Here is a 13,383-nt window from a genome sequence, read left to right on the forward strand (position 1 = left end):
TCTTGAAGACTTTGGGTCCTTCACCAACACAAGAGTCTATATCAGCTCATTGTCATTGCTGCTTGGACCAGGAGGCCTCTCACGACATCATGTATGGGGGTATATAGCAGGAGTCTGGCACTGTCCTGGTACAGCTAGGTGCTCAGTAGATGTGGAAGGAGCAGGTCAGCGCCCCTGACACAGGAATCCTGGAAGCCCTGTATCCTCCAGTGCTGCCTGCAGTGCAGGAACGGTGGATGTCACTGCTGCTTAGTGGCCTAGCTCAGGGGAAGGGACACCGTCTGCTCTCAGAGAGCCTCCTGCCCGGCACACTCAGGGAGGCCCTACTCTTGCAGGGCATTCTCTCTGACGCTGACTCCCTCTGGGATGTAATAGGGTACGTGGCTCCCAGGTGTCCACACCTAGCTTTCATTGCTGTAGCTGGGTACACTCGGCCCCCCTAAAGACTTAAACCAGCCCAAACCTCTGAGTGGGGATCCTTTGAGGGAGAGGTTGGCCTTTCTTCCTCCTCTTGCAGATCTGGCTCCCAATTCCTATCCTGGTTCCCAGAACTAGATTTTTTTATTGTCTCTGTGATAACACCCCAGATTGTCTCCCCATTTCATGAATGTCATCCCTGTCCAATCTCCCTTTGCTTCTCTGTTTCTGCTTTGTTTCTCCAGACCTTGGGAAGTCTGCCCCTAAACCCTTGCCCAGGGCAGGGTCCTCCCTGAGCCTGCTTACCCATGAGGTGCAGCATTTCTTCTCCTGCTTGCTTCCCCTTGGCTTGGCTCCGTGCCCAGCCTGCCTAGGGTCCACACCCTCCTTCCCTCCCCCCTGCAGCTGGCCTGCCCAGGTAGGCAGACTGGCCAGCTTTGTAGCACGCGTGTTTCCCAAAGCTGGCTGTTCCCACACACTTACCTCAGCCCTGCCCTGCCCGGGTAGCTGGACTTGCTCCCATTTCCTGTGGCCCAGGCGGATCCCCAGGTCCACCCACTCACCCCTGCATGTGGCTCTGCCCGGAGTCTGCCCTACAGCTGCCAGAGCTCTGCTCTGACAATTAGTGCCGCCACACAGCAACCGTGAGCATGTGTACAGACATTTCCCAATAGAGGGGTGGCTTGTGGCCCCTGTTGGTGGTTTAATCAACGATTCTTTGGGTGCCTTTGAAGAGATTATCCTTTTCACCCCTATTTTAATAACTGAATGAGTCAAGGTGACTTCATTTACAGGTAGCCGTAGCCCGTAGGACCCAGCTTAACTTGTTCTCGAGCCATGATCTATTTCAACCAGAAAGGACTTGAAGTTTGTAATTTTTCCAAACTTAAAAAGAAAATCAGCTTGCAGCAGATCTGGAGGATGGCCCCTTAGCCGTACCCCGTGGGTGAGAATTCTTGTCTTTTGACAACCTACTGAGCCGGCACTGAATCACCCAATTACTGCAAATTCTTTCTAAATAGAAAGCACTCACAGCCACCAGTGGAAGAGTTCCAAGATCTGCAGCAAATATCTAGCACGTTGGCAGAAGCAGGGTTTTGGCAGGAACGGTAGTTCTTCACTCCATTTTGACTCTGGCAGAAGTTGTCCAGATGACTTGGGAATAAAGTTGGCCGAGAAGCCCCTGGGAGAGACTGGCATGTGCACGCACGTACGTGTGTGTGTGCGTGCGTGTGTGTGTGTGAGAGTGCGTGCATCTTCCCGCACTCCAGCCCCTGTAGGGCATGGAGAATAGGCTGCTTGTTTGCAAGGCGTGATTGCACCCACCAGTGTGAGAGGCATGTGGATGCGTAGGGCAGAGCATCCAAGACACGCCTCTGAGAAGCAACCCGAGGCCGCTCAGCCAAAGGAGTGGGCTGGAAGCTGTGTTGAGGGCTTTGGGTCTGTACTTGGGAGGGAGGAGGAGGGTGTGTGTCTTAATTCCATGGTCTTCCTATCTCTGGAGTAATCAGCTTCTCAACAAAGCTCTCAATGGTGACTTGAATGCTGTGCCGCTGTGTAGCCTGTGAAAAAACCACAACACTTTCCAACCATTTGTACATCTATGTTTGCTTTAGGCAAATGGAGTGATGGAATAGTCATGGGCAATGAAACGTAACGAAAAACAAAGGATTCTGGTGTCAGGCACACCTGTTCAGATTTTTGCTCTCTTCTCTTCCTGGCTGTGAGACCTCAGGCAAGACACTTTTGGGGTTGGGGTAGGGGAAGGGGCACTTTGGTTTTCGTATCTGCAAAACCAGGAACATGCTATCTGCTCCATTCGTTGTTGTGCGGATTAAATGAGTCCATGAAACTAACCCAGGTAAAACCCCCAGCCCATCAAGTAGGTGATAAATGCATTTTCCCCCCTAAGTTAAGGCCAGGACTTGAAGGATTAAAGAATGTCACCCTGGGGTCCAAAGTTATAGTTCATCTTTGAACCCTTAGGCAAACCAGAATCTGGGGCTGAAAATGGCAAATGTGTAGAATTTAGCAGACCCTCTGGGCATTGCACCTTCCAGATGGTTCTAGGACACCTCCATAGGAGTTTGGTGGGCCCACCATTTATGGGACAGTGTGATGCTTGGCTGTCACCCATTGCCTTCCGGGGTGACTGGCATCACTGTGACCCTGTTGGTTAGCCTGTCAGGCTACTTCTTTCTGTTGAGGCTTGTCCTGGGTGCGGCTGGCTCTGACCTCCCGTTGCAGCCCGTGGCCCAACACGCAGAGCTCTGGGGGAGACACACCCCTGCCACCACCCTTCAGTTCTGGGGCACAGGGGCTGTTCCATGGCTCTGTGTCCTTCTTGAGGCTCTCCTCACTGCTGCTGCAGAGAGAAAGGACAGATGCAGATCAAACCCTCCTTAGTTGTTCCTTCTGCCCTCCCCCCAGCCCCCCTTGCCCGGTCCCATCCACTCCCATTCTGATCCTCTCAGGTCCTCACCCTCTGTTTCACCCACAGGCCCGTGGATCCCCCTCATCAGGTTTGTCTGACTGGTGCTATCTGGGTGCCGTCCCGGGGCGTGCCTGTGGTGGTTGGGCGCCGTGGGAACTGAGCCCTGGGGTTTGTGCTGACAGGTCGAGTCATGTTCCTCCCCTCATGCCCAGGATCCTGCTGCTCTGAACAAAGCAGCTCCCTCAGGAACTCTGGGAGCTGGGCCTTTATTTTATTTTTATTTTTAAGGCACTTCTTGTTTAATAAAGGGCTAGGCTTAGCTAGTTGAATTAAACACAACACCAACAATAACAGCAAAAAGAACTCCCCACCACACCCTGCTTTACTCAGCTGCCACCCTTTTCCTGAATGGAGAAAAATGGCAAGTGCTTGGCCTAAGCCTGGCATTTGGCTAGAACAGAACTTCCCAGCTGCTGAGTGACACAGTGAGAGGGGCTTTGAGGGGAGAAGGATACCCCATGTACATTGGGAGTGTGGAATGAAGAATGATCCCAAGTATGGAGCAAGCTCAGGCCAGAAGGGGACCAGCTCAGAAAGCCACACTGGCTGTGCGCTGGCCAGCTGGCCTCATGGTTACTGCCTGAAGGTTGGAGTCTGGCCATCTGAGTTCAAGTCCTGCACTTATTAGCTGTGTGTCTCATAGTAAATTAATCTGATTCCCAGTTCCCTTCTTTATAAAATGGGAATGATAATAGTACACATCTCACAGGGCGATCAAAGGTATCAATATTGAATTAAGTGTGTAAAACCCTTCGTATATGAACTAGCACGTGATAAGTGCTCAGTAAATGGCCAGCTGTCACTCTGGTGCTGCTTCATAGCATGAACAGGAAGTCACACCTGGAAGGGAAACTAGGGACCACCCTGTCACATGACACATAGGCACCTGAGGGTCAGTGCCTCGCAATTAGTCACCTCAGGTCCAGGACTGGACCCAGCTCCCCACATAGACCAGAAAGCCCTTCTCTCTGCCGGTGATGGCAGGTTCTTGAGCTTTATTATGCAGCGTGCTTAGTTCTGTGTGGTTAGGCTTACCTGAGACATTGAACCAGTGGAGGGTAAGTTTGAGTTTGGATTGTACTAAGATCAAGGTGGCAGGAATGTGGGCAGGGGTGGAGTGGGAACTGAGACTGGCGTGCATGTGATTTTTAGGCAGTGAGAATCTCACTGTGTTCCCAAGAGCCAGTCTCATCCACGTTGGCCTTTGGCCTCATTACTGGGAGGTCCCTGTCTGATCAAGCGTGATTTTGTGTGCAGGACCAGCTCCCACCTTACTTACTGCTCCCTGTGCCCCTGTGGAGCAGGGGAAGGCATGTGCAGGATGCACTTCATCCATGACCCTTTGGGGCTCCCCAGCTGGAGTAGCTGGCAGGAATGGGGCATGTCTGGAGGATAGGCTGTGGCATGCAGCGTCAGTGGAGATGATAAACCATTTTGTCCTAGAACTGTGGTTTCCCCAACCCCAACCGGGTTCCACACTTGTGTGAGGCTCAGGCTAGGAGGTAGATTTTCCTGGTTGCCACATTGAGGCTGTGGTTCTACTCAATCCCAGAATGGCTGGGGAGGCAGGCTGCCCAGCCACTGTCCTGCCGGTCAGTTGGTAGCCTGCACCAGGAAGTAGGGTTGGGGGAGCTGGGCTGCAGAGAGCCCCTGCCTGGTCCAGTATAAACAAAGAAAGCATGGCATGCAGGCCAGAAAGTCTGGACCCTTCTTGAATGCTCACAATGCCTCAGCATGCTAAAACCTAGAGATGGCACATCCATCAGGGGATCCAAAACATAAATAACCGCTGAGGTTCAGTACCTGAGCTTCCTGGGTAAGCCTCCAAGGACGATCCCCAATCCCCTGGGCTCCAAGATCAGGGGGATATAAACATCATCATGTTTTCTATAAAAGGGATTGGTGCCTGGCACGGGGTGATGAGAAGCAGGTCAATGCCGCATGTGGGCCAGGTCTTCCTGCAAAGCCTGCCTCTGCCACAAGGTACCTTGGGTGTGGTTGCAGCACTGCATCCCTGTTTGGGGAAACAGCCTGCTCTGAGTCCTTCTGGTCTCTGGCCCTGGCTTATTAGCTAGCTGCATGATTTCGGGCAAATCATGCCTATTTCCTTGTTCTGGTTTCCTGTACACAGGAGGGCAGGCAAAAAAAAAAAATGCATTTACAGAGTGGGAAACAGTGCTTTTGAAGCTGGCATGCTTCTGCTCCCAGACGTCAGCTTTACAGGGGTAGAGGGGTGGAGGGACTGGACGATGAGTATTTTCCCAACACAACCGACACATCCAACACATGCTCACATTTTCTGTTCTGGGGTGGCTTGGAGGTGTGGTCTAATCAGGAGGTAGGGGAAGGAGTGCTACTGTGACCTTCCATGTGACCTTGGGAAGTCTCCTGTTTAGGAATCCTCCTTTCTTTCAAGCTACAAGCACTTCCTCTCCACCCCGCCCCCCCCCAACCTCCCGTCTCTTCAAGTAGTGAGATTCAGGACATAAAACAACCTTTTAAGCTGCCCTATTCCGTAGAGAAGCCTGAGAGAAGGGCATTATTTTCTTCTTGAACAATTTTATGTTACTTTATTATTGCTCCTGCTGTTTTAAAATGTTAGTGTTTTTAATTAATGCCATTTTATTGTCCCTGTTCTCCCGAGCTCTTCTCCTAAAGGGCACAGTTTTAGAAATGTAATAACAGAATAAGTGGCTAGTGTGAGGAGTAATGCATTAACATTTATAGAGGTTCTTAGATGAAAAGCACTGTACTATAGGAAGCTCATTTTAGATTTAAGAAAAGAGCAGCATTACATTAAGATTCTTGCAAAAATAATCAATATTTCATTTCTTTCAAGTGGTTGGGGAAGTTTATATAACCATAATAGTGCACAACTTTCCCTAGATAATATCTTTTTTTTCCCTAGATAATATCTTTATTTAAAATCGACTGCCAAGTACTTTGTAAAAAATTACCATTTATGCCTCCAACAGATTGTGAAGTGTGTAACACGTATCACTCTGGCCAACATAAACTGCTGATTGGCACAACAATGGGCATTTCGAAGATAGCAAAGACCATGTTGGTTGAGCTTTGTCCCATCTGACATTAAGACACATTGATAAGAGTTCTTCTCCAACAGGTCTCAGATAGTTTTCTCCCCATGCCACATTCTGGAAAAGATGCATTTCCCTTATGTGTTCTACCTACTTGGGCCTATGTGTCTTCCTTTCCATGTTCAGGCAATGGCTCTACCTTGACTCATGACCCGTTGCCACCTCATGCCCAGGCCTGCCTGCATGGCTGGGCCAATGACATGCAAGTTAGCTGCCCTCACGAAAAAGGCACATTTGGAACTAGTCTGCAAAGGGTAGTGATGGCAGTCTTTCTACCTGATTTCTGGTACTCAGTGCCCATGAGGGATCCTGTCCTTACTCTACAAACCTCCTAACAGGGAGGCAGAGACGAGGCTAGAGTGGAAGAGAAGTGGAGGCAAGTCTTTGGAGGTGTGGGAAAGCCAAACGTTTATATTCCATACTTTTAGGACCAGCCATCTCAAGACTTGTCCCCTCGGTGTCCCTGAGACACTTTTTGAGGGGGATCTATGAGGTCGAAACTATTTTCATAATACTATCAAGATGTTATTTGCCTTAGTCATTCATTCTTTCATGAATGTAGAGTGGACTTTTCCAGTCTATAGGATGTGTGATATCACACCAGATGGAGTGCAGAAGCAGATCTGAGAAGGCCACTATCTTTCCCTGAAGCCAGACATGAAAGGAAATTTTTTGCATATTTTGCAAAAATATGAGACAATGCCATTCTTTTCACTAAATTTTTTTGTTGTGGAAAATATACCTGCTTTTTATGGCGATGCATAATGGGGTCATTGAAAAAACAAGTATTTTAAATATTTCTCAATTTTAATTTATAATTCAGTAAAAAGTGATAGAGGCCACCCACCTACACAAGGGTTCTTTGAGGTTCTCCAGAACTCCTAAGAGTTTAAAGGGGTCGTGGGATCGGGAAGTTTGAGCATCTCCCACCTACTTCAGTAAACCAGGGACAACAGAAACCAGGCTGCTGGTTCCAGACAGGGTGACGGGGGCTCAGTGGAGGTAGGACATCATTTCCTGTCCTTTAGCTCAAGTGTAAAATAAAGGTTTTGTGTCTGTGTGTGTGCTTGGATTAATGTGATTATTTTAAACTATTTTTAACGCAGAACTTCGTGCAATTAAAATCTTTCTTGGGAACCTGAAATGAGGGACAGATGAAGGCGCTCAAGGATGGGGCGGGTGGCGGGAGGCTGGGTACCCCCCTCCCCGGACCCCCCACCCCGCAGCCCCTCTTCCCACTGCCTCTTCCCCTGGAGCACAGTCTGGAAACGGCTGCCCCAGGCGATCCCAAGGGCCTAGCGGCGCCACCGATCCCCGCAGGGCCACGCCGAGGACCCTCCTTACCTGCTCCTGCTGAGCGCGGAGCCCCCCGCGTCGCCGGCCGCGCGGGGGGCGGGCAGCCGGGGGCGGCCGCCGGGGCGCGGGTCCGAGGCGGTCCTTCTGACGAACGGCCGGGGGTTGAGCGCGCACAGAGCCCCGCCCCGCTGGGAGGCGGCCCTTGGCGCGGGCCCCGAGCTCCTCCAGCCGCCCGCGGGGGTCCCCCGGGCGCCCCCAGCCTCAGGGGGCGGCGGCCCGGGTGGGGCGGCGTCAAACGCTGGCGAGGACGCGGGCCAGAAGAGGGGGCGCGGGTTCCCCGAGGCTCTGGCTGCGCCGCCCCCGCCCTGCTCGGAGGCGCCCGGCCACCTGCGCCCCAGAGCAGGGGACACGGGGGGCGAGGGCAAGGGGCGCGAGGAGGGGGAACTGGCCTCTGTGCGCGGGCCCGGGGGGCTGCAGGCCTCGTCCTGCGCGGGCGGGCTCTCGGGCGCAGCGCTGGGCGCTCCTTCCCCCCTGGCCGGGGGGCCCCGCAGCGGGGGGCTGCGCGGGGGGCTGCCGGGTGCGCTGGGGGGGCCTTGCACAGAGGGAGCACTCGGCTGGGCGGGCCTGTGACAGGCCGGCTGCCTCCTGTCTGCTCGGGGTGTCCAGGAGCCTCTTGGGGGAGAGGCCTTGCTGGCGAGCAGGGGGCTCCTGTCTTGGCTCTGCCGGGGGCCCTCTGGAGAGCGTGGCCCTCCCGCTGGCCTGGCCGGGCTGGGTTCCCAGGTCCTGTGCTGTCCACATGTGTGGCTGGGGTGGTGCCAGGGGGTGGCCTTCTGGGGATGCTTGCACAGGCTGGTGGCCCTGTCTGCAGGCGCCGGACTCCGAGCCCCTCTGCCCTCCGCCTCTGGGTTTCCACTGGCTGCGGGGGGGTGGCTCAGGTCCAAGGCGAGCTTTCTGGTACTGCAGCCGCTCTTGCTGCCCCCCGGGCCTGTGCTGTGGGGCCTGGCGGGGGCATTCGCGTTCTTACTGGGTAGCAGGTCAGTGGGGCTCAAGGAGGCTCTTAGCTTTGGCGAAGCCCACGTTCTCTGGACGGGGTCGGCCCCCCCGAGCCCCAGAGCCCGGGTCCCTTTGGAGGAGCTCCCTGCTGGCTTGCTGCTTTCTGGGGACTCCAGAGAGGTGAATGACTTGTCCATCAGGATTTCCAGAGGTGGTGGAGGGAGATGCTCTAGGTCCTCTTCTGTTTCACAGTTAAAATTGGGGTCCTCCCTCTTGCACGCTCCTGCTGTAATCAGAGGAGGGAAAATGGGAGCTAGGGGCCTCCAGCCTGGGCCCACCTTGAGAGAGTCTCCACTTGCAGCTGGAGAAATTTGGGGCTTTGGATACAAAGGGGAAAGCCCCCTGTATATAGGAAATCTGGGAGGTATGATGGGGATCCCCCACTTCCTGAGGCAGGGGCTTGGCCCAGAGTCCTTGGAATCGCCCAGGGTCCTCAGACCCTCAGTGGGACTGAAGGTTTCAATGAGTTTCTTGACTGATGTTCTGGTGGGACAGCTCCTGACATTCCAGTCCTCGGCCCCTGCTGCCTCATGGGCCTTCTCTCCCGATGGAGTGGTGACCCGGAGCCCCTCAGCCTTCCCCTGTGGGGACTGTTTGCTCTCAGGGTGGGGACTGCATTTCTGTAAGATGCTCTTGGCCTGACTTGGTAAAATGCTGAAGTCCTTGGTGAGGGAAGCCTTCAGCTTGCTGGTGGTGTTGCTGGGTGCAACCCTGCAGGTGTCGGGCCTCAGAGCTGTGGCCCGGGGCTGCAGAATCTGCTTCGAGCTCTGCCCCAGATGTCGTGCACCCAGGGCGTAAAATGCCTCCAGCCTCTGGCTAAGGTCTCTCTGGACCCTCTGCAGCTCCTGGAGGGTGGGGTCCTCCACGTGATTCTTCAGACACCCCTCTGAGTGGGACCTTCTCTGCCTCACAGGGGCCCTGCTGCTGCCACTGGCTGTGCTAGGTCTCGGGCAGACCGCTGTCTTCTCCTCCTCCTCGGCCCAGTCCTGGGGCCCAGAAGGCACAGGGACGAACTTGATCCTTTCACTGATTGCTTCCTTCATTTTCAGAATCATTTCCTGGGCTTGGAGACTCTTGAGCCTCCTGGGGTGTGGCTGGAATGGGCTTGCTGGGCCGCCAGGTGAGGAGCGTGGCCTCGGATGGGACAATTTTTCCTGCCATGGACACTGACTCATGCCACTCACCTGGACTTCCTCCTCGTCTGGGCTGCTGTCCTCACCTTCACTGAGGGAAGGGGTGTCCATCAACCTGGAGCCTTTAGAAAAATGTGCTTCTGTCGAGATCCCAATCCCAAGAGAATCACACGGAGCGCTTTTGCTGATCCCCCCAGGCCTGGCAGTAGTATTTTCTGGGCCTGTGCTAGAGGGCCATGGGCCACCTGCTCCACCCCATGCTGTTGGCTGAACCTTTGCCGTCGGAGGCCTGGAGAGTGGGCAGTCCTGGGGTCTGTCGGAACCCATCCGGAAAGGACTTTGCTGCCAGCTATGTCCTGACAGCTTGGCTTCCCCTGTGGATGAAAGCACTGGCATCCATTCTGCAGGCTCTGATGCTGAGTCCCAGCTGGTTTGCTTGCCCAGCTTGTCCACCAGATGCACAGACTCGTTGTCAGCACCGATGCCACTGTCCTCAGAGCACAAGGGTCTGTCCTGCATCCCAGGGTCTCCGTGGCCGCTCGCCAAGCTTTCCAGTTGCCCCAGAGCCCTTAGGAGGCATTCATCCACACCCCTCTTTGTACTCAGCTTATTTCCCAAGTGGCAGGCGGTAGCGTGGAGGTAATTGCGGGAGCCCTCCAGGAAGCTGCCCGTGATCGAGGCCACCGTGCCACTGAGCACCAGCAGCTTGCTGACTGTGTACTGCAGAAGCTGTTGCAGGAGATCTGGCTGCTCGTGGGGCTCTCCTTTCCCCAACGGCCAAGACAGATCCCCCTTAACTTCCTTGAGAAGCATTTCTCCATCCTTGGAGATCTCCCCCAAGAGCCGGTTGATCTCATCAACGCATAGCAGCAGGAAGGTGACCATGGGCTGCAGCAGCTCTTGGGTCTGGGTGGCCTGATGAATGATGCACAGAATTGCTTCATATTTGGAGAGGCAGGAGTGTAGGTAGGTGTAGGCGTGCTGGTGGGCCTTCACCAGGGGCTCAGGGAAATCCACTTTGCCTTTAGGCTCGTGAGCAGGAAGGATGGTTTGGCAGAAATGGCCCTGTTGGCCACATGTGTGGCATCTCAGCTTTCTTTGCCAGGTAGTACTTTCTTCACTCTCTTCCCCAGAAAAGGCTGCCCCTTGGAACCCATGAGAACTCTGTGTCTTGGATGGAAGGTCCTTAGCCATGTGGCTTTGTGATTCATCCAGCTGGGATCGGGACGTTTTGGTTTCTGGGGGCAGTCCTTCCATATCTTTCCCTTTGGGATCTCTTGTGAGCTGATAGAGACCTTCATTTGGGCTTTGGATCCACCTGGCCTTTGGCTGCTCCTCTGCCAGCCTCTGTCCCTGGGAGGAGCCTCCCCCAGAATCATAGCAGGTGGAGCTTGGAACCAGCAAAGGGATAGAGCATCTTTCACTGCCCCCCTGACGTCCTGGCAAAATTGCCTTGGGCTTTTTAAAAAACTGGATGCCACTCTTAGCAACACTATTAACAATGTCATTGTGGGAAGGTGTACACCCCATGACTTCAGTCTGCAGTCATCTCCCACCCACACTTTGCAATTTTCAAAGAATCATCCTTGAAATAGGAACAAAAGGCAGCCTTACTAGTTGGTCCAGGCAATTTCCAGGCCAGAATTCCCTGAAGTCCATGCTGCCATGTCCTTGGAACCAGCTTTCTTTACTTCCTTGCCCCACTGTGTTGAGGCAGTGTGCCTGTCGTCCTGTTGCTGTAAGTCTCAAACCCTCTGCTGTGAGTGAGCAACAGGGCAATTCTGAAGGACCTCAGTCTCATGGATTATGGGCCTGTGCTCTGCTCATGTCCTGACAGATGTGGATGGCAAGTGGAACTTTAAGCCTATTAGGTTAATCATGGCCTAGCCAGTCAGCACTCACAGTGTGTTCTAATATAGAACTTCTCAGCATTTACTATCTTGGGAAGCGGATTATTTTTGCACGTGCTTATGCTTTTAATTCTGTTCAGACGCCTGCCATATGAAACCTAGAGAAATGAGCCATAATTGCAAAAAAGCTCTGGAAGAGCTTTTTGTGGAAGAGAAAAGAAGGCTCGCCGGCTACAGATCCTGGCAGAGAAGTGACCTTCACAGTTTAATAAGGGCAAACCAGCCAAGTGTGCTCCAACCTGCTATTTTCAAGGAAACCCCAAAACACACAATTGACAGTAATTGAAGCGATGCGTTGTTGTTTGTGTGACTTTATACAAACACCATTTTCTCTAGTGCTAGAGAACTTCTCAAAATAAGACAGTGAATAAAGGCAAGGTGGCTTTCCTTTACACTGGAAAAGTGAGTTTGATAGCAGGGAAGTCATCTTCCCTGGTGTAGAGGGGAAAGCAGAGAAAGCTCACTGCCATATAAAACTCAAGGCTGGTCCCTGTGGAGCAGAGGGGTTTAGGGAGGCAATGTTCTCAAAGAAAGAGGCTTTTAATTAAATCTTACTCATAGGAAAATAAGCCAACCCTAGGTAGTGGGGTGCCATTTGGTCATTAGGAGTAGAATGTAAGGGTAAATTGTATTTTCCTTTTCAAGCGCAGCTTTGACATAATTTAAGCACAGAGCTCTTGTTCATAGTGAAGGGGAGTGTCTGCCCATTTTAAAACTACTTTTAAACTTTTTAAAGCTGTCAGTAGTTTAGAGCAAGGAGTCGAGAGACTTGGGTTTAAATCCTACTCCTTCTCTTTTTAGTTGGGGGAGCTTCCAAAGTTATTTAACTCCTGAGGCTGAGCCCATCTTTGGAGTGGGGGTAATGGTACCTACTTCATGGAACTGTTGTGGGGATTAAGTTGATTAATGCTTAGTAAGTGCTTGGTTCAGTGCCTAGCTAGTGGGAAAGAAGAAAAAGAAGAAAAAAGAAGAAAGAGAAGAAAGAAAGAGAAAGAAAGAAAGAAAGAAAGAAAGAAAGAAAGAAAGAAAAAAGAAAGAAAAAAGAAAGAAAAAAGAAAAAGAAAGAAAGAAAGAAAAAGAAAGAAAGAAAGAAAGAAAGAAAGAAAGAAAGAAAGAAAGAAAGAAAAAGAAAAAAGAGTATAACCACTCTGGTAAACAGTATGGAGTTTCCTCAAGAAGTTAAAAATAGAACTACCCTACAACCCAGCAATTTGTGTTACTAGGTATTTACCCCAATGATACAGATGTAGTGAAATGATGGGACACCTGCACCCCAGTGTTCATAGCAGCAATGTCCACAATAGCCAAACCATGGAAGCAGCCACGATGTCCTTCGACAGATGAATGGATAAAGAAGCTGTGGTCTATATATACCCTGGAATATTACTCAGCCATCAGAAAGGATGAACCTACCATTTACATTGACGTGGATGGAACTGGAGGCTATTATGCTGACTGAAACTAGTCAATCGGAGAAAGATAATTATCATATGGTTTCATATGTGGAATATAAGTAAAAGTGAAGGGGACCATAGGAGAAGGGGGGAACTGAGTGAGGAAAAATTAAAGAGGAAGACAAATCATGAGAGACTTCTGACTCTGGGAAACAAAGAGTTGTGGAAGGGGAGATGGGTGGGGGGATGGGGTAGCTGGGTGATGGGCATTAAGGAGGGCATGTGATGAGATGAGCACTAGGTATTATACTATATGTTAGAAAATCGAATTAAATAGAAAAGTCAATAAAAGGAAAGTCTCCAAATGGAAATAAAATTAAAAAGAAAGAAAGAGAGAGAGAAAGAAAGAAAATGAAGAAGGAAGGAAGGAAGGAAAGAAAGAAGGAAGGAAAAGGAATTCCTTATTCTTTTCCCCCTGGCATCTAAGCCACTTAGAATAATAAAAGTCATAAGAAACTTCAGTAATTAGTCCAGGACCAAGCCTCAATCCTGAATCATCTGGAAAATACTGCCTATAGGAGGGCTTGC

At 51.7% G+C, this 13,383-nt stretch overlaps 1 protein-coding gene across 1 annotated transcript; it reads right to left on the reverse strand.

Annotated features, from left to right (window-relative positions):
- Positions 1 to 1,371: 1,371 nt before the first annotated feature.
- On the reverse strand, positions 1,372 to 11,021 carry PCARE (photoreceptor cilium actin regulator). Its single transcript, XM_055327455.1, has 2 exons — positions 7,354 to 11,021; positions 1,372 to 2,782 (listed from the first exon to the last, which is right to left on the reverse strand). The coding sequence occupies exons 1-2, from the start codon at positions 11,019 to 11,021 to the stop codon at positions 2,602 to 2,604; spliced, it is 3,849 nt and encodes a 1,282-aa protein (XP_055183430.1). The 3' UTR covers positions 1,372 to 2,601.
- Between the last annotated feature and the right edge of the window lie 2,362 nt (positions 11,022 to 13,383).

Source organism: Nyctereutes procyonoides, unplaced genomic scaffold (genome assembly GCF_905146905.1).
Source record: "Nyctereutes procyonoides isolate TBG_1078 unplaced genomic scaffold, NYPRO_anot_genome, whole genome shotgun sequence".
Taxonomy (NCBI): Eukaryota; Metazoa; Chordata; class Mammalia; order Carnivora; family Canidae; genus Nyctereutes; species Nyctereutes procyonoides.